This window comes from Chinchilla lanigera, unplaced genomic scaffold (genome assembly GCF_000276665.1).
Source record: "Chinchilla lanigera isolate Chin_1 unplaced genomic scaffold, ChiLan1.0 scaffold00017, whole genome shotgun sequence".
Classification (NCBI taxonomy): Eukaryota; Metazoa; Chordata; class Mammalia; order Rodentia; family Chinchillidae; genus Chinchilla; species Chinchilla lanigera.
In genome coordinates, this window is record NW_004955418.1 from 607,086 (window position 1) to 628,688 (window position 21,603).

The 21,603-nt window shown below is 42.8% G+C and overlaps 1 protein-coding gene across 1 annotated transcript in view; it reads left to right on the forward strand.

Annotated features, from left to right (window-relative positions):
- The window catches only part of Nrg2 (neuregulin 2), a gene marked incomplete in the record, with an annotated part of 245,238 nt that overhangs the window by 58,462 nt on the left and 165,173 nt on the right, over nucleotides 1-21,603 (forward strand). The window contains 1 exon segment of the mRNA XM_013512931.1: nucleotides 1-479. This exon segment is cut by the window's left edge and continues 17 nt beyond it. Within this exon segment, the coding sequence (XP_013368385.1) occupies nucleotides 1-479 (479 nt within the window).

The following is a 21,603-nucleotide window of genomic DNA, read 5'->3' on the forward strand; positions in this document are numbered from 1 at the left end:
CAGCCCCGCAGCCCCGCGAGCCGCCGCCCGCCCGCGAGCCATAGCCGCCGGCGGCATGAGGCGCGACCCGGCCCCCGGCTTCTCCATGCTGCTCTTCGGTGTGTCGCTCGCCTGCTACTCGCCCAGCCTCAAGTCGGTGCAGGACCAGGCATACAAGGCGCCGGTGGTGGTGGAGGGCAAGGTCCAGGGGCTGGCTCCGGCCAGCGGCGCCAGCTCCAACAGCACCCGCGAGCCGCCCGCCTCGGGTCGAGTGACGCTGGTGAAGGTGCTGGACAAGTGGCCGCTCCGGAGCGGGGGGCTGCAGCGCGAGCAGGTGATCAGCGTGGGCTCCTGCGCGCCGCTCGAAAGGAACCAGCGCTACATCTTTTTTCTGGAGCCCACGGAGCAGCCCTTAGTCTTTAAGACTGCCTTTGCCCCCCTCGACACCAACGGCAAAAACCTCAAGAAGGAGGTGGGCAAGATCCTATGCACTGACTGCGGTGAGTCGCCCCCTCCCTCTGCCGGAGGAAGGGGGGAGGGGCGAGGTGGTAGAAAATGGGGGTGGGGCGGCGAGGTGCGGCAGGTGCCCAGGCCTGGCAGCGTCCAGTCGCTTGGAGGGGGGCACCCCCAGGCAGGGAGGCTGGCACGGGTGTGAGGGGATTGGGGTTGGATAGGAGGGTCAGGCGCAAAGTGTGCCAGGGGCTGGAGGGGGCGGGGGAGGCTCCGGCCTGTGCCAGCAGGGATCTGCGGCTGATGTATGGCATGTGGGGCTGGAAAGCTGCCATCATAGCCCAGTAGCAGAAGGAAAAACGGAGAGGTCCGGGCGGTGCTGGTGCTGTCCTGAGGCTCAGTGAGTCAGGAGTGACCCTCAGAGGCCTTGTGCGCTCTACTCCCAAGGGCCTGCCTTGCCCAGGCTGGCAGGGTCTGCAGGAGAAGCTGGGCAGACTTTCAGACGGTGAAGGCCTCCGCTTACAAGTTCTCCTAGGGAATGATGGCCCCCGCCCCCTCCTTCCTCTCCGAGGCTCGCTGCTCTGCTCATCCACACCGCTGGCGCAGGCAGAGTTGGACTTTTTCTGCTGTTTTCGGTCCTCCATGTGGCTCCGGGTTTTGTTTTTTGTGGGGGGTTTTTCCTCCATCGTGATTGCCTACCTTTGCTAGGTGGGTAGTATAGCCTTCTCCTTACCTCCAGGATTGGCAAGCGGTAAGCCTCTTACATCAGTTTCTGGAGGCTCTTACTAGGTCTTTTGATGATGATGATGATCATGAGGATGAAATAGAGTAACTTCTGCTAAATGCTGTAAGTTCAGCTCTGACATCTTGCTGGCTGGTTGTATTGACTGCATCTCTTATCCTCACGATGGTGGGAACTGCACAGGAATGCAGGTGATTAGAAACAAAACACTGAAATCTGTAGATCTAGGCACCCCAAAGTGAAAGTCTCCTTCCTGGGTCCTGTTGGAAGGCAAAGAAATGTCAGTTTAAGAGCTTTTTCTTCATGTCCCTGAATTCAGCACTTACTTCTCAGGAAGGATATTTTAAACAGAACTGTCCCCTCCATGAAGTATTCAGTGTTAGTTTGTCTTGTGCCTATTCATACTGGGGCTTCATTTTGCCTCAGCTGAGGCTAAATTTATGGCATTTGGAGTGACTCTGAGCTATGTAGCCACTGACTTGTGATAGATGTCTTGGACTCTCATAGAAGTTCATATGTTTACCAGTTCACCCACTGAATCTGGGGAGTGTAAACAGGCATGAGTCGCAAAATATGTGCAACAGCTCACTGGAAGTTTTGTTGCCCCCATCTTTCTAGATCAATGCCTTTGACTTTTGGAAGCCTCTCTCTCCTGCTTTTCCAAAAAGAGGCAAATTTTAAGAGTTTAGTTGTGGGAGTACATCCAGGCACTATGTTAAACTGTGTTCATTTTAATAAGAAGAATCTTGGCAGTGTCTTAATAAGAAGGAAAAAACTTCAGTGATAAGAGCAGTTTATGGCTCTGATATTACTCTAAGGAATATTGTTGACTGCTTTTTAATGTTGATTTTATGCTCTGAAATGTTTTATGGTGATAAGTTGAGACCAGTTAAGAATTTTAATTTTTTTATTCTATTAAGTATTTTCTCTGAAATCCCTTGGGGAGCTGTGAAACTGTACCATGCAGTGGAAATAGGTAGTAAAAACACTTATTGAACCTTATCCAAGGACAGCTTCTGGTTTGGTTTTTGCTAAATTGCTCCTGAATATGCAAGTTTGCAACTCCACAGATCCCTCACCTAGGTCACTGAGGACCTGCTAGTGATTGTCAGATAATCCCACAGAGGGAGGGGCTTCTTCCTTTGTCCCCCTTCTATTTGCACCTCTGAACATATGCATTGTCAGTTACACCTTGTTTGCTTTAATTAGCTTCTGATAGCTTAACAGTTGAATGCTGAGACGCTGAAAGATTTGAGAGTCAGAAATACGGTCTGCTTTTAGGTTATGGCCATCTCATGTTATTAAAATAGCATGTGTAGCACACTTCTCAAAAAGATAAATTTAGGGCTGCAATCACTGGTAAAGGGAAGGCCCTCACACATCATAAATTATCAAGGAGCGGGAATACGCATGGCCGTAAATATTTTAGAATGCAAAACAATTGCTTTGAATTGATAGTGTAGAGATAAGTGTCTGTTTGGGGAGCTTTACATAAGGAGATTAGAAATTAAAGAGCATATTTCTGAGGGGAGATTTGTGGAACTGGTGATAATATGGCAGGAGAATATAAGCTTATTTTCTACTATGTGGTTAAAGAAAACATAGACTGTAATGGTATATTAAATAAGGAAACAAAATCATCCTAACTAACCGCAACACCTTCCTTGTGCTCAGCAGGAAATAGCTAACAAATTCATTTTCTGTTTTCTATTCTAAAGAAAGCCCTCTGGGCCACAGGGTCATTGAGAACATTTTCTCCTTGGATCAGACTTACCATTGCAAAATAGGGAAACTGGCACTTGGAACCTGACATCCTGGCCGTTATATTGAGGAACTGAGGTTGAATTGTTACTTTGTTTTGCCAGCTTCAGCTCTGAGTGTGTCTGGGGTTTAGAGGTTTGGTTCCTAGGGAAGTCATCTGGAAAGATGTGTTTAGGGGTGGAAGGCAAGACTTTGGGATAATGTACCATCTGTAGGGATACCTTGGTCTTAAAAGTTGATGCATCCCTCAGTAACATCCGTGCAAGAGTCATACTGGACACCTTCTAAAGGTCCTCATGAGCGACTAATTTCAGTGTGAACTGTGGACTCGAAACTGATGCTCTCCAGTGGGAAATGGTAAAGGGTGGTGTTGCTGGAATAGTGATACCTGCCTAAGGGGCATTTTTACAGATTTAATGTGTATCATTTATCCAGAAATACTACCTCTGGTGGTAAAGAGTTGAGTAAAATCTGTGCATTTCTGAGAAGGTTGCATACATGAAGATGTTTTCTTTGCCTCTGTGGAAAGGAGAAGAAAAAGAGTTGGAAAGGCCTCACAGGGATCGACAACTCCATGCCATGCTGTAAAAACATCCTATTCTGCAAATAGTCCTGCATTTTAAAAGATGGTTGTATATATTTTGGTATAATTATGCCCTATCTTATTGCTTTCTTATATGCATGTTTTTAAGCTGTTTCCTTTGTTCAGTAGTTGCAGTATATAACTATATATATATATATATTATAACTATATATATATATATATATATTTTCCCCTTCCTTTGAGACTTGCTGATTTTCAGTTTTCCAGTGTATGATATACAGTACTTTGTTGTTAAACACGGACAAGATGTATATCCTGGACAGTTTACATTCCTTCGGATAGTTTTAAGTGAATTTGGCACCCAGAATCACATATTAGAGGAAGGTGGTTCACAAAATTCAGTATGGCAAAAGCAACTGCATATTTTTTTAAATGCTGTTTATTTAAAGAATCTTTTCTTCCCCAGCCAGCTGGAAACCCAGCTGTGCTGCAGCTTGAAGATGGGAAAGTGAAACTAGATTAGAAACTGACCAGTCCTGATGGTGAAGAGGCGGTTTGGTTATAGATTTGGGATTGAATCCTCACCCTAATGTCATTATTTCTTTAGTGGTTCTTTTCCTCTTCAGATTGCTGTTTTAGGCGCAGAAATAATATCTTATCTTTGAAATCTTTTTTGTCCTGGCTCTCCTGTCCTCCGGCCCCACTCCCTCCTCCCCAGGGTTCAGTATTGTGCCTGTTTATAGAAGGGCTCTTCTAAGTGCCTTTTGAATAAAGTCAAGTGAAGTTCCAAAAGAAAGCCTCTAGATTCATGATAAAACAATCTGAACTCTGATCTGAGACACAAAGTACTGTGTTGAAAAGCTGAGTTTGATGATAGCCTTTACCTGTCGCTATGGGAACATGTTTTTCCAAAGCAGTCCTTATCAATGAAAGGACTTAAACCACAACGTGCTTAATCATTGTGCTGATTAGTGTTAATGGGATCTGAGCAGCAGGGGGAATAGTTTTTGCTGAAGAAGTTTCACTTTTTTGTGAGGAGGGTAGGGAGTGGGGGTAATAGTATCCCAATCCCAATTTAAATAAAAATGAAAAAACTATTTGAATTAACAAAGGGTTTGGGACCTAGTGAGGATGGTATATTAACAGTCTAGGTGAGTAACTTCCTCTTGACATCCAATCAAAGCAAGTGTGCTTCCTTGTTACTATCCTCTATTATTTAGGACATTTACACTTTATTTCCTTTTTTCTTCTTTTTTCTTTTTTTTGAGACAAGGTCTCACTATGCAGTTCAGGCTGGCCTCAAGCTCACTTTGTAGCCCAGGCTGGTCTCGAACTCGCAGTGATCCTCCTGCCTCAGCCTCCTGAGTGCTGGGACCGTGCCCAGCTACACTTTACTTCCTAATAGCAGTTATTTTTAAAAATAAAATTGCATTCCTGTTTTTGGATGTGTAACACATTTACATGGCTCAAAATCCATAGGAATTTGTGGTGAAATGTCCCTCTTACTCTTGTCCTCAGCTACCCAGCTCTAAAGCAATTGTAAAATAACTTATTCTTGAAATGTGCATTTCTCTAAAAAACAATGTTTTTCAAAGTAGTCTTCTATTTTTCTTAACAGAGGAAGAATGTTAATTTTGCCATTCAGCCTATTTTATCGTAAAATTTTCCCAGGTGATACAATTGTTTTTAATCTCTAGCTCAAGGTCTTGACTATCTAGTTCCTATTGTATCTGAGTCCTTTTTATCTCAAGCTATCTAATCAAAGGGCTAAGTTGTAACGTTTGGCTAAGAAATGAAAACACTTATTTTTCAGATATTTTACCTGTAAGTCATTTTCCTTAACAAAAAATTTCGTGAGTCTTCATTGGGATGCTCAAAGGAGAGATCCAGAGGTTTGTCACTGAGATTTAGGAGCTATCCAAAGGTTTGTCGCTGTTGTCACTGGACAACAGCTCCACTCACAAAGCAGTTCATACTTTTTCACAGCCTTGGTAATTTCACAGTAGCATCCATGTGGGAAATCACAACATCTCATAGATAGAAAGAGAAAACGCTAGAGCGCATGACCGATTAGATTCTCATTAGAAGCCAAAGACCCCAGTTGCAAATGAAGAGTTTGATTTTGACCACACATTGATGTATGATTCCAGAGGGATTTAGCCCCCTGAAAATTGCTTTGAAATATGCTTATAAGGTGACTGAGTTGAACATAGTGTTTTGGGCTGGGGATTTAGCTCAGCAGCACAGTGCCTGCCCAGCAAGCGCAAGGTCGTGAGTTCAATCCCTGGTACCAGATAAAAACAAAACAAAACAAAAAAACCACCAAAAAGAACATAGTGTTTAAATTTCAGAGGATCAGGGAATTGCCATTTGGATAAGTAGGAAAAAAGTAAATGTGCAAATATCTAACCAGCAGGAAGTCTTAACCTTCTAAATCCTGTTGGCTTAGTGGCATTTGGTAATTCTGAATATTGATTTGGGAAAGGAACGGTGATATCAGTATTAGTGAAGTTTCCTCTGTGCAACCTACGAACTTATTCTTGGGTCTTCTTTTCAAAGCCCAAAGTGTTGTTAATATAATTTGTACTAAAGGTAAAAGAAATCTACATTCTTCCTCCACCCTCAATTTTAAGTTTGGATGGCTGGATGTGCGATGAGGATTTTTGTCTTGTTTCTAGCAAATTAAGCTTCTCTGCCCACTTACTTTTTGGGATTTGTACATAGAAATAAATCTACTTTATGAATTTCAAAAGATGACATGGGGAGCTCTTTAGAAAACTAGGGAAAGTGGATGAATTGACTGTGGAAGTGCTAAATTATGACAAGTTTGAAAAATGACTGTCTTATATGAAATTAAACTCTTTTAATAATGATAATGCACACAGGCGAATCTTGCTGAGGTAGAGCACCATGCAAGGCTCTAAGAACTTAAGCAAACACATAGGACAATTAAAAAGCATTAGGATGATATGAAGAAGACATTCCATGCCTAGTCAAGGAGCTTTACCAATCTGAGGTCAAAAGACAAATTCACCCTGACTGAGGTGTGATCAGCTGTGGTGCTTTCAGTTATTATGAAAGAAGGTGAAATTAAGGAACCTTTTCTCAGGCTGGTTGCTGCAGGGAGAGCACGCCATCTGAGCTCCAGTCTTCAGGCACATTCCCTTCCCACTCTGTAGAGGCAGTGAGAGCCAAATGGCCTCTCCAGGGACCTTCTCTGGACAGAGGCCTAGCATCTCCAGAGCCTGACTGCTGCTAGTTTCTTGAGGATGGGTGGGATGTGATTTAACGTTTCATTTCTCCTTGCAGATGTTCCCAGCATAGCTAAGGCACAGATAGCCTATAGGGTTTCTGTGTATTAGCACCACAGACCTCTCCCAAGAGGTGATGGTCAGTTTTATTCTCTCCCCAGGAACAGAATCATTCAGGGCTTTCTTTCATTACAGATTCCTTGCCTATCCATTAGCTCACCTACCCCTTTCCTCCTTGACTTATTTTATAGACTGAGAATCTGTCTTTATCCACTAGGCTGAGATGTTTTACTTAATTTTGATCTTGATATTGGCGTAATGAAAGGAAGCCAAGATGAGCTAACACCTCTCAGAACTGAATCAATGGAAGGTCAGCACATGACTAAACACCTAAGGCAGCACATGGAGAAGTCATACATGAGTTGTCAGTGAATGGATCTTGCACACATCACTAATTCTGTTGTGCCAAGTGATGCGATTTGGTATTTCAAAGGCCCTATTGTTTAAAAAGCATTTTTACAATTCCATCATTTAGATGTTTTGCCTTAATAAGTATCTGAATGTGTACTTTAGGTAAAGAAATAGGTATTTCAGGGGAGTTACATCAGACATAGCCCCTACTGTCAGTGAATTTACAACTTAGAAGTGTAAAAGTAGAGCAGTACTTCAGTCTAGATTATGATAAATCCTGTGAGAGGTGCCCACATGGTGCTTTGGGGAGGAGAAGCATCATAAAGGAAAGAAAGATCCTATCTGGTTAGAGGGTTAGAGAGAATTTCTTGGTGGTGTAATTTGAGATGAGAGTCAGAGGCAGATGAGGAGAGAGGGGTTTGAGGAGAAAGAGAGATAATCAACTGATTAAGTCAGTCCCGTGCAGAGTGTGCAGCATTCGCAGGAGAAGAGGGGCCTATTTGTGGTTGACAAAATAGCAAGGAAAAGGAGAAAAGGGTGAGGAGGCTGGAGAGGTATTTTAGAGTCTTAGTTTCACTAGTTTTGAATGCTAGACTGATGAGTTTATTTCTAATTATGCAAGCAGTATTTGAAGTTTTAGGTTAAAAGCAGCTTTTTAATGTTTGGTAGGTACCAGTGAACAGGTCTTTTACACATTTCTTAACTTTTCCCCTAATGTATCATGTGTTTTGGATGCTATTATAAATGGTATTGTTCACTTAATTTTATTGTCCAGTTCTCTTGCTAGTATAATTATCCCTTAGTATCCAAAGGGGGCTGGTTCCAGCATCCATGGCGGATACCAAAATCCATGGATGCTCAGGTCCCTTAAATAAAATGTAGTATTTGCATATAACTTACACACACAGTCTCCTGTAAACTTTATATCATCTCTCTATTACCCATGATACCTACTACAATGTAAATGCTACATAAATAGTTGTAGTGTATGTTTAGGGCATAATGACAAGGAAAAAACCCATACCATTTCAGTCCAGATACAGCTATGGTAGGCTTTACTACATAGTACACTATTTGGTTTTTTGGGTTTTTTTTTTTTGTCTTTTTGAGACAGGGTTTCGCTATGCAGTTCAGGCTGGCCTCAAGCCCACTTTGTAGCCCATGCTGGTCTCGAACTTGCAACAATCCTCCTGCCTCAGCCTCCCAAGTGCTCCCAAGTGCTGGAATTACAGGCGTGCGCCACCACGCCCAGCTAGTACACTATTGATAGATGCAGAACTGAAAGAGAGCAAGGGCTGGCAGAATATAATGAGACAATTTTTCTTTTGATTTGTTTTTGTATTGCTAGAGATCTAACTCAGCCTTACATATGCTAGGCAAATGCTCTACACTGAGCTACACCTGAGGCCCTCCTCTTTTTTCTAATGTTGACTTTATACTGTGTGACTTTAACACACTCACTTATTAGTTGCAGTAAACTTTTTTATTTTTATTTTTTAAAGAAAATTTTGTGGATTCTTAGAGCATTTCTATGCACAGGATTATGTTGCCAGTAGGGAGAAAAGTTTACTTTTTCCTTTCTAATTGTTTCATCATTTCTTTCTTTTTTTTTTTTTTTTTTTTTGCCTTTGAACTGGTTAGGACTTTCAAGAACAATGCTGAAAAGATATGATGAGAACAGACATCCTTTTCTGTTCATGAGGGAAAGCATTTAGACTTTCACTGTTGATTATGATGTCAGCTAATGATTTTTCAAATAGATGCGCTTCCTTTAAAGGAAGTCTGCTAGAGTGGGCTTAGTGGCACATGCTTGTAATCCTAGCACTCAGAGGCTGAAGCAGGAGGATTTCTGTGAGTTTGAGGACACACTGGGCTACAAAGTGAGTTCAACACCAGCCTGAATTGTATAATGAAACCCTGACTGAAAAAGACAGGGGAAAAAAAGAAGTCTGCTAAATACAGTGTGGTAAGTAAGCACTTGGGGTCTATAGTCAGATGGACTTGGATTTGAAAATAAACTTTTGGCCGGGCGTGGTGGCACATATCTGTAATCCCAGTACTTGAGAGGCTAAGGCAGGAGGATTGCCACAAGTTTGAGGCCAACCTGGGCTACATAGTGAGTTCAGGGGCAGCCTCAACTGTACAGCCAGACCCTGTCTCAAAAAACCAGAGGAAAAAAAAAAAGAAAAGAAAAGAATCTTTTGCATTTCCCAGATGGGTGATGTTAGGCAAGTTGTTGTTTTAGTTTTCTATAAATGGCGATGATATAACAATAGGATTGCCATGAGTATTAAATGAGATAGGGTATACAAAATGATTAACACAGCACTTGCCATTTATTATTGACAAAATCTTATGAACATATACCAGTGTGAGCTGAAAGACTAGGTAAATGAAAAAATTATGTTCTAGAAGCAGACTGAGGAGAGGAAAAAGGGGGGAGTTTTTATGAACAACTATATTTTTTGTTCAGATGTTCCTGTTTATCTTGAGTTGAGAGTTACTGTGGGGCTGGTAGAGGTGGTGGTAAGAAGAGTGTAGACTGTGTGTGTGATTTTTTTTTGGTGCGGGGGGGGAAGCTCATGTCAGTCTCAGTATGAATCCCGGACTATGCAGGCCCCAACTAGGACTCAGATCTTGAGGTTCCCATGAGTACATGCCAGTCAGTTTTTTGAGAAGTCCATAATGGATATTGTTTTTCTCCATTTTGCAAATGAGAAAACTAAGATCCATACTTCACCAGGCCTCTTTCAACATGTCAACCTGGTTGTGGGGCAAAACAGCTTTGCCAGTGCTGCCAGGCCTGCACTTTAACTTTAGCTAGTCTGCAACTGGCATTTTACACTTGTCGGAAAAAGTTGCTGAAAGTCCCTGGAAAATGGGACTTCCTTATTTTCAAGGAAAGCAGAGTCCCTCGATCACTCTGATTTGATGTGGGGGTTTCCAGATTCAGGGCTGAGCTCACACTGAATCATTCATTCTCTCTCCTTACTTCTGTACTGAGTTGGGTCTGGTGGCCAGCTGCCCATGATCAAAAGGATAGTGATGAGGTCTTGTAAGAGGTGAAATGTTTTGGAGTTTGTGGGGTTTTATTTTTACTATAGTTTGTTATTTTATGAATAAATGTAATACATAATAAATATGCTCACCGTGGAATTAATTTAATTTTAATTAGTTAATTGATACATGAAACCTGATTAAAGTATGAAATTTTGCTCTCTATAAGTGCTTATAGGACAAAGAGGACACCCCTTGGTTTGGGGTCTTCGCTCTTTGTTGGGTGTTGCTAATCCTCAGGTGGTTGGCTGATTACAAATCCCCTGACCTTAAGAAGTACTATTATATTCTTGGAGTCATAGTATTGATGACCTATATCATTTATATGACACTAATCAATTGATGCTATGCATTGTCGACTGTCCTTTGATCAGTACCTTATCTCTTTCACCAGATCATAAGATCTTTGGGGACAGAAACTTAAAATGTGGATAAGTAAATGTTTGTAAACATTTACAGTAGCCAATAAACATTTTACTGGCTACTGCTGAGTAAAAAGGCAGCAATGAGCCCATTTGATTTTTCTATCAACTACTTTTGTCCTGGACAACTTACAAAATCTCTCAACTGACAGCCCAATACAAGAGGCTAGGGGGAAAGTGTCCTTAGATATTTTGAAAAGAGCACAATTTTGCTTTTCAATCATGTTTCAGTTAGTTTTTTTAACAGTTCATTGTTTCTTCATTTTCTTGCAAGTAATTCTCTTTTTCTGAGCTTTAGAATTGTCTCTAGGTAGTTTCCCTCACATATGTCAATATTTTGGTTTATATTTCCTTTCCGTCTTGATTAGCTAGCATTCTGCAAAATTTACCAGTTTCACTTGACACCTGAGGTTTTTTTTACTTTTTATTTTAGTGGTGCATCTTAATATAAAGTGGTGTCATTCATTACAGGGACTTTGTACTTGCACAAGAGGCCACCTGAGGTTTTTCCATTCTGGTTTTCATTAGAGTGTCCAGTTGTACTCTGTTAATCTAACCTGTTCATGCTTCAGGGTGAATGCCTTAAGAAGTACGAGGTTTGATCAGGTGCCATTTCTGTAGTAAACTGAAATCATAAATTTGGAGTGGCTGCACCTTTTTGCCTAGCAGATAGCTGAGGGGTTCTTAGATCATTGTTTTCTCTAAAAGGGAAGATGATGGGAAGTCAGTGTTTCTTTCTGTGGGTAACCTTTGGCATGTTCATTCTTTCACTATTTCCTTGAAATGAGGTATTTTCTCCATATTTTTTGGTTGAAGTACTAGGTGGAGGAGGTGGGGTACAGGCTTTTTGAGAACCTCTTGTCATGACATTGCTGGAGGCCCTGGCACCCAATCTCCTGGAGTCAGAGTCCCTTCCACTGGTGCCGATGGCCACAAGTCTAATCTCATACGGCACCTAATGCACCTGTTCAGACCGCTAATGAGTTTCACAAGCACTGTCTAATTGATAACCACATAGCTTTGTATGGCCTTAGAAAGGAGGGTTTATTTACTGTTAGGATGGAACAGATTAGGCAGATGTCTGGATCTGTCTCTGGATGAAAGAACACAGCAGGCCTGCAACCACAGCAACTTTCCCTGCATTGTTGTTGGTTGATTTGATTTAAGGAAAAAAATAATGAAGAGAAGAATTTTTTTAAAAAGGAAAGAGAGGGACTATGACATGATCCATTTGTCACAGAGTGAACCAAGGCCTGTACCTGAAGTTTCTTTCACAGAATAACAGGCTTCCCTGTCAGACTGCTTACTATTCATTGGCTTCCTTTTCGTAGTTTCTCTGCATGGGTTTTGCTTCTGAGACCATCTTACCAGAGGTTCTACCTGTCCCAGCCCCACTTCACTCCTTCCTGCTCTGGCTCACTGACTTACTCACACTTGTCATAAATGTGACAGCCACTCCTCAGCCCCCATTACTAAGAACGAGAAAAATCTCCAGAAATTTCTAGTACAAAGTTCTCAACCCTTTCTTGGACTTTAGATCCAACAGCCCCAGTGGGGAGTAGAACCAAGGCTGGGTAGGATTAAAGTGGAACCACATCTAACAGATCTGGCTACAATTCTCACAGGTTGTGTTCTTTTGGACAAAATATGAACTTTTTCCAAGAAAACTTCTGTCATACTTCCAGGTATCATTTCAAAGGGACTGCCTTCTCCAGGAAGTCGAGAAGCATCTAGTACTTAATTTGCCTTGCCAAGTGCTAACAGGGATCTCTTCCCAATGGTCCCTCCAGAGCTCAGCACAGGTTCTGAGAAATCTCTAAGGTGTGGAGGTGGGTGGTGTCACCCTCCGGGCAGAGCACGATGCTGCCTCCTGTGAGAGAAACCCTTTGCTCTTGTGAAAGAATCGAATCTGTGGGTTGAGGAGGCTCATGGGTGATACCTCTGTTTCTCACTATGTAAATTACCCTAGTGGGTTTCCACTGTATGTGGCATCTACCCAGATAACTGTGGGGCAGTGGGAGTGGGGGCTGGGGCCACTGAGAGCACCTTGACCACATTTACCCCTGAGTCTACCTTTGTCACCACACAGTGTGGGCTCTGTGCCTCTCTGGGTGGTGTTGCAGCCACAGGGCCTCTCGACAAGTGATCTGCCTTAGGCCCAGAGCTTGTACAGAAACAAGTAAACATTAAAGTTGTTGGATTTATATTGCTTCTGTGAAGGGATCACTTAAAACTTTAGTGCATGCTGGGGAACTGTGTTTCGAAGAAAAAATAGCCTGACCATTCCAGAGTAGGAGTGAGCGCTGTCATTGTAAGAGGAGGAATTGAAAAGGGCAATAGTGTTGCTCTGTCTGCAGGACTCAGAGGGTAATCTAATGGCTGTCACTGTCCACTCGATGGTGCAAAGATTACCTCTTTGGAAGAGTTTGCTACCAAGTCTTGTGAATTTGGGGGAGGGCCTCATAGCCGGCTTAATATTGACCTGGTCACCTTTAAAGACAGCCTAGTTTGTGGGTCCTGCCTTGAGTTCCTCCAGTGCCATCACTGGTGTAGCATTTGGTTTCTCAAGTGTGTACATCACATGCTTCCTTCCTCCGCTGCCCCCTGTCTTTCAAATCATTCATTCCATCATGGGCTCCTCTTCCTTTGGCCACCTTGTAAAGGATACAGTCCCAAAGGGCCGTCCTTGGTTCTCTTCTCAGGTTATGTAATCTGTTTCCACAACTTCACCTATACCCAGCAGAGCAGGTAGGACTACGTGGTCCGGAGCTGGCTTTTCACTCAGGCGGATCTTTCTCTGTGACTTGCCAGCGATACCAACTTGGGCAAGTCAGTCAACTTCTGTGCAGAACTGCAAAATGGAGTTAATAATGCTTTCTTGGCCTGTGAGAAGATTTGGTGAGTAATTCAGTTCATGTGAAGTGCTGAAAACAGCACCTACTTGGAGAAGGCATTCAGTGCAGGCCCGCTGCAGTCACTGCTACTGTCAGGCATTAGTGGACAGCAAGTGGCTTTGGCTTCAGAGTGACAGTTGTCCAAACTCCAGCTGTGTTCCTTACTAGCTATGCAAACTTGGGAAAAGTCCTTAATCTGACTGAGTTTCCGTTTCCAACTGCCTGTGGCAAGTTGTTTCATTTATCTATTGCTGCATAAAAATATACCCCAAAATATAATGGTGTAAGTCAGCACTGGTTATTTCTTATAATCGCCACAGTTTTAGGGCTGGAGGGGCTCAGTTAGTACATTTAGTATCTTCCAGGTAGTTAGGTGGTAGTTGGACAGTCAGTTGCTGAGACTGGGCCACTTCAAAGTTTCTTCTCTGACATATCTCACAGATATGTCAGCTGGCTTTCATCTGGGAGTTGTTTTTTTTCTTTCTTTCTTTCTTTTTTTTTTTTTTTTTTTTTGTCTTTTTGAGACACAGTCTCACTATGCAGTTCAGGCTGGCCTTGAGCTCACTTTGTAGCCCAGGCTGACCTCGAACTGGCCATGATCCTCTTGTCTCAGCCTCCCGAGTGCTGGGATTACAGGCATGCACCACCACACCCAGCTCACCTGGGAGTTTAGCTAGGGTCAAGGGCCAGGGACCTTGCCTGGGTTGCCTCACTGCACGAGTGAGTATCCTCAGAGAGGCTCAAGAAAAGAGCCACGTTGTCTTCTGTGACCCATTCTCAGATGTCACATAGCCTCCCTTTACAATATTCAGTTTGTTAGAAGAAAGATACTAAATCCTGCCCAGATTCAAGAGAAGATATACACTCTGCTTCCGGAAAGAAAAGAATTCATAGACATTACAGTCTGCTTTCTGACACAAATCACATATATTCTTCAGGCAATACATTCATCCCCACCTTGGACACCCACCTTCCAAAAAAGGTCTCATTTATTATAGTGGCATCAGGCTCAGGCTCAGAGGCCAGGTCTTGTTGTGCATGTGAGGTGTAGGTGTAGACCAGTGTGGTTGCTTCAGTACAGCAAGGTTAGTGCGGTTCCTCTTGTTCTGAAGACTGAGACTAACAAGAGAAGTTATCTGCCCTTTGCCCAGAAGACGGGACTGAGATAGATGGAGGGTAACTGCTATAGGTGGCTCTCTCTTTTTTTATGGTAATGATTACATTTAAAAATGATTTTTTTTTGGAGACAGTGTCTTGTTATGTAGTTCAGACTGGTGCTGAAGTCAGTATGAACCCCAAACCTGCCTCAGATTTGTGGTAATCCTCTTGCTTATGCCTCCCAAGTGTTGGGATTACAAGCGTGCATTACTATGCCTGGAAAACTTTTAATTTTAAAATTTGAAATAATTCCATACCTGCAAGAAGTTTGCAAAAATAATACAGCATCCCCAAATAACCTTTGCCCAGCATCCCCAAGTGATACAATGTATAAAACTATGAAAACCTAGAAGTTAATTCTATTCCAGCAATACTCTTAATTAATCTATAGATGTTATTCAGATTTTGTCAATTGTCTTACTAATGGCCCTTTTCTGATCCAGGATCCAATTTAGGATCCCACATCATCTATTCTGGTCATGTTTCTTTAGTCTTCTCTCTGGGGTAGATGTTTCCCTCGGGAAGGACTGGGGACTAGTCACGAGTCCCTAGAGGATATGAAGTCTAACTGGGTGTATGAGTAGGGCTGCTGCCTGCAAGTGATTCTCTGCTCTTCTTGCTTCTATCCTGTGGGCTCCTGGTTCTGCCCTCTAAATTAGCCTTCCTTTTCTATAAAATGTAGGCTATGTTGGCAGCTAAGAAGTTTCTGCAGCTGAGTATGGTGGCGCATGCTTGTAATCCCAGCTCTCGGGAGGCTGAGGCAAGAAGATTGCTGCAAGTTCGAGGTCAGCCTGGGCTACAAAGTGAGCTCAAGTCCAGCCTGAACTGCATAGTGAGACTGTGTCTCAAAAAGACAACAAAAAAAAAAGTTTTGCAACCTGCTTCCTCTTATAGATGTACCTTTCAGTACAAGCTAGTGGTGCTCCTGCTAGTGCAATTCTTTCCTAAAATGTGTGGCTTTTCAGTGAAACTTCTTGGTGTTCACAGTACTAGACAAAAGCCACACCCAGAAATCTCTTTAAGACAAACTCTTCCTGGGGCTGGGGATTTAGCTCAGCGGCAAAAGCGCCTGCCTGGCAAGCGCAAGGTCGTGAGTTCGGTTCCCGGTACCGGAGAAAAACCAAAAAAAACAAAAACAAACAAACAAAAAAAAAAAAACCAAGACAAACTCTTCCTTACCTTGAGTGCCCTGGAGGCTGCTGCTGGACAATACATTTAAGATTAGTAGGAGAATCTGTGAGATACAGCCTTAAGATCCATGGATGGTCTTCTGTTGGTCTCAAGATTCTTTGTGACACTGTGTTTAACCTTTCAAGTCAAAATATCTTAAAAGTCAAAGTGTCTTAAACTGAGCTCAGTGCCTTCTTACCATATCCTATTCTATTTAGGACATTCCCATCTATTTAATCTCCCAAGGTATTCCACATGTCAGAATCATCTCCAGCTCTTTTGTCACTCTATCCCTTACACACAGGAAACTGACAAATCATGACAGCTTTACTATCACAAAGTCTCTTCAATCCAGTTCTTTTCATTCAAAATGTTTCAGTTGGGTACTGTATCTCACCTCCACTACCATAGTAGCCATACCGGGATTCCTTACCTTTAGAGACGGTTCTCTTCCATCCCACCCAGAAATCTGCTACAGCTGCCACTGTCAGTGGAGTAAAATAAAACTCTTTACAGGACATTCAAGGCTTTCCATAATTTGACCCCTGTCTCCCTGTCAGCCTTTAGCCTACTCTCCTACACATGCTTTCTCTTATAGCCAAATCATACTGCTTGAAAATTCCAAACAAATTGTACATTTTTCTTCTTTGTGCTTTTGCTCATTCTATGTCCTTTTCTTGGCATGCCTCTCCTTTCCTACTCAATTCCCAGCCTCCTCATCCTTCCAGGCTCATCTCAGATCCCACCTCTCCTCTCAGCATTTTCTGATCCTCTGTCAGAATGAATTGTGGCACCTGTTTGTCTCTGTAGCAATTCAGAGCTCCTCTCTAAGCCTGGGGGAGGAGAACAGTGTGTGTATGGTCCTCCACACCGTAGGCGTATTCAGTGCAAGAGGGAGCTGTGCCAGAGGATGTGTCTTTTTTATCTTTTTGTGCCTTGCTTAAGTTAGATGGCTAACAACTACGTGGTGATTTGAAGAGAATCATGTTAGGATTTTACTTAGGATTAGAACTGGCCACTAGTAGGCCTCTGTGTCATGGAAGGAAACCAGGCTGTATATGTGGGAAGGTATATGAAGCCAATTGAGGCGGCAGTCACTATAGATAAAAGTTGAAGGGTGGTTACAAAGTTCTATCTTGTCTTCTTTTTTTGTTTGTTTTTTAAGACAGGGTCTCACTATGTAGTTCAGGCTGGCCTTGAACTCACTGTAGCCCAGGTTGGCCTCGAACTCACAGTTATTCTCCTGCCTCAACCTCTGGAGTGCTGCACACCTGGCTTGAAATCTTCACTATCTATCATTGTTGCTGGTGTTTACATTTATAAACATCAAATCCCTGATATCTAGATGAAATCCTATGTTTTATTAGCTTCTTAATTCTATTCGGAGATGGGAGAACTTGGTGGTTTTATATACCATGGTTTCCCCATCTCCTTCATGTCAATACCTACAATAGAAGCTCAAGAAATATGAATTGAGGGGGAAATGAGCAAAACACTGATTTCTTCTGCTGTGTGCCTCTCTAAGTGCCCAGGGTGGCTATTCACAACCAGCCCAGCTGAGTGCAGTGGTGCATACCTGTTGTTGCAGCTATTGGAGAATGACTTGAGCTCAGGAGTTTAAGGCCAGCCTGGACAACACAGCAAGACAAAAAAAAATTAAAATAAGAACAAATTGATAAGTTGAGTAAAGGCTTATTCAGCACAATTGATTTATCCAGGGTCCTCCTGATACTCAGAACTTGCTGCTTTGCGAAAGAGCAGTGGGAAATGTGTAGTCAGGGTGAGAGGTGGCAAGTGGATGACTGATTTGCAGTCTGAATTGGGCAGTCAGACGTTACAGCACCTTCTTTACAGTGGCTAGCAGGAGTTGGGCTCATCCTTAGGTGAGGAAGAAGAGACTAATCCAGCCCTATTAGTTGTTTGCTCTTAAATGATGAGGATCCTTCCTGGAAATCTGCCTCTCCAGATCCAATCTCAGTCACTGCTTTCTGCATGACCTGGTGCAGGTTAAACTCACATTTGGAGCTTTGTTCTTAGCAAATTGTGGTTTCTTCTGCTGTTTTGAAGACGGGTGGAGAGAGAATTTAAAACCAATTAGGTAAGTGGCATGGCATCAATACAGAACCTGATGAGTTTATAGTTTTTTCTTTGAAAACTTTAGCAGATTTCCAGGCTGAGAGACACAAGATCACACGATGTATGGAATCCTAAAGCTAGATTTCCCCTGTATTCCATTTTGAACACCAAACCCAAGCTGCCTCCTCGAGTCTGTGATTATGATTATTGGATGCTATGGGTTGGGGCAATTTAGGAAGATGATGGGGGCCTGACCTCCTCCTGGCTTCAAAATCCACAAAGGAGGGAGAATGGGGACATGATGAATAGTTGATCAAAATGTCCCTCCTAAATTAGGACAGCTGGCTCAATGATAAAATTGTTTTACTCTCTTCCTAGCCCTCTGGGCCAGATGCTATGAAAACAGAAATTAACTTCCGGCATGGGACTGCTTTCTTGTACAGTGGGGGCTGTGTACCTCTTTCCTCTTCCGTTGCCCAGCTATGGGCTATCCCAAGGAAGACACAAGACTATGGAAACAGGGGTCTTATTGACCCCATGTACTGAATTTGAGGGAAGGGGCAGATTCCATTGACAGTTGTCATGGACGATGTCCGTTTTGCATCTGGTTGGATTTTTGCTTGTCCTTGGAGGTTCTATACCTTCCTGGCTTTGGTAGGGCCAGTTCAAGGTGACCTCCCTGCATTCCACATATAGGAGAGTTGGCCTGCTTGATCTCTCTGATATTCCTGAGGAACTGATTCTGCTACAGAGCTGGGTAAACCATATGGCAGCCTAGATAACAGAGATTGTTGGCGTTTGTCAACAGAGAGAGCAGGCTTTTTGGCTATAGCAAATCCCCTAGGTAGAGTTGCCACATCATCTGTTATCACAGCATATAGGATCAGGTGGAGATGCAGTTCTGTTCTCATCTGTCTCCTGGCTCCAAAATAAAGGGAAAGGCAAGTTGAAAATCAAATATTGGTTAATAGATTTTTTTTTTTTTTTAGCTGTTTTATGTCATTTTCTTTGAATTATGCTAGGGAGGTCTAGTAGTTGTGTGTATTTTGGTCTTGAGAGATTTATGATTGAGTTGGGAATATAAGACTAACAAGTAACATAAAGCAAAAGGTACGTCATAATTGCACAAAGGTAAGATAGACCATAGAATTCAGAGAAGAGAAAGACCAATTAGGGCCGAAAAGTCTCCAGGATGGAGTTAGGATTGGAGATTAGCTTTTAAGAATGAATAGATTGAGAGGCCTTAAGAGACTAGGGAAAGGCTACAAGGCAAAAAACAAAATAAAACAAAAAAGCAAACCAAACCAAGCCAAAAAACCAAAAACCAAAAAACCAACCCCATATGAACAGAGGTAGGGACAAGCAAGATATCTTTGCAGATCAATAAGGAGGTTCACAGGTTGGGGTAGAGATATAGGGAGATAAGATTAGGAAAGCAGAACAGGACCAGATTAAAGAGGGTCTCTAGAGGCAGACAAAGGAATTTAGACCTGGTTCAGGAGATGAAAGGGCACCATTGTAGGTATTGGAGCAGAGATATGATACAGACAGAGGAATGTTTACAAATATTTTATGTGCAAATTCAGAGTGGGCTGGCATTGGGGAGGTATCCCTTTCCTGCAGGAGGCAGTTAGAAAGTCCTAGAAGCCACAGAAACTGTGGGAAGAGGAAGGTAAACTAGCTGTTTTCTTTTCAGAATCTGTGAAACTTGGGATGAACTCATGATCTGAGTAGCAGGCATGAAGGAGGAAAAAAAGGTCAAAGCTTTGATCTTGGAAAGCTGGGAAGAATTAATAGTACCACTAATGAAAATAGACATTATAAATAAAAATAATTTTCAGGAGGAAAGTGATGAGTTTGGCACAGATTTTATTTACTTAACAAATACTTCTGTCCTATTTGTTATGTACTTGGCCCTGCTCTAATCACTTTCTAAATGTTAACTCATTTAGTTCCCACAATAACTGTGTGAAATAAGTGTTATTATTAATCCACCTTATTACAAAGGGGGAAACTCAAGCAGAAGGAGGTTAACAATTTGCCCAAGATCATAAACCTATAAATAGCAGAGCTGGGGTTCAGAACCTAGGTTATCTATGCTCAACTTCTTCTGATGAGAGACTCATGTGGAGGAACGGCACATAGGAGAGGTCAGGTACTGTTGGGTGCTTCTCTGCTCAGAAGGCTTTTCAGAAAACCTGGAAATGAATATGACATAGGCAAACCATCAAGGAGCTTGTGAAGATCTAGTTTCAGGGTGGCATTTGCTATTAAGGATGGATGTTAAGTTATATGCTACAAAAGAAGGTAGCTGTGAAGGAGGGAGGGAAAGTCAGGCAGAGTGGCGCAAGCCTGTAAACCTAGTTATTTGAGAGGTTGAGGCAGGTCGATCACAAGTTTGAGTTCAACCTGAGCAACAGGGGCTGAGGATATAGCTCAGTGGCACAAGTGTTTGCCTGGTAAGCACAAAGTCCTGAGTTTGATTCCCAGTACCCAAAAAACCCCCAAAAAACCCAGACAAACAACCTGAGCAACTTAATGAAATCCTATATCAAAACAGAAAAGGGCTGGGGCATAGATCTCAGTGCTAGTGTGTGCCTAACATTTATGAGCCTCTGGTGTCGAGCTCTGGTGTCACCCCACCAAAAAAAAAGAAAAAAGAGAGAAAAGACAAATATACATCTACCTAAAGATATCAGAAATGACATAAAGGAGAAGGAGATGGAATTATAGAAACAGCCTGACAGACCAATCAAGTTGTATTTCAGTAGTTGATAGTAGGGGAGGTTATTCCTGGTAGAGATGAAAATTTGAATGAAGACATAGAAGAAAGTTCCAAACCTATTTTGAGACTAGCACACTGTACCGTACCCAGCTCAGCACCTAGCTTTGCATGCTGCACTCGGATGGGAGGTGGTTTTAGTTAGGCTGCAGCAGGAAGCCTGAGCTGGACCAGCAGAAAGAAGGAAGGCTAGGGCTCCCTTGATGAAGAGCAGGAGGCTGAGGTAGGGGATGAGACTGGAGCCAGCGACTTAGAAGTCAATGACATAGAAATAAAGAAGGAGTACTTGCTGCCACAGGAGCAGAATGTTCCTGGAGAGGTGGCTGGAGGAACGAAAGGGCTGGGGCTGAGGAGAGAGCCTTCCTGTTTTATGCATGCCGATATCTAGGCTACTCTTACTTAAGGATGGGCTCAACGTTTCCTAAGGCAAAGCCTGTTAGCTTTCAGGCTGTAGTTCGTTCTCTCCCAGACTAGGAGACCCCTCCTGGCTGTCCATGTTGCCTTCAAGTCTCCCAGCATCCTGTGGTGGATGGGAGTCCCCTTGTTCTTGCTGCCTGTATATTCAGGAATCCCAGGGTGCTTCTGCCTGGACTCAAGAAGGAATTAGCGTGGTACTAGCCATGCTCATGCTGTTGGTGCAGAGGGGGCATTTCAGGGCATCGTGAGTTCCTCGTGAGCTGTGGAGCAGAAGTTGTGAGAATGTTAGATCACAGGCAGTGGCTTATCGGGGCCCACTCCAGTATTCCACACCAACCTATTCCTTAAAGGGTCTTTCTCAGGAAAACAGTGGTGAGAGTAGAGAGATGTTAAAAATCAAGCTTAGGCACTGCCTGTGGAATTCTTCAGTGATAGCCCTAACCTCGGCTTTAGGAGAGAGATGTTGGTTTAGACTCTAATTTGCTGCTT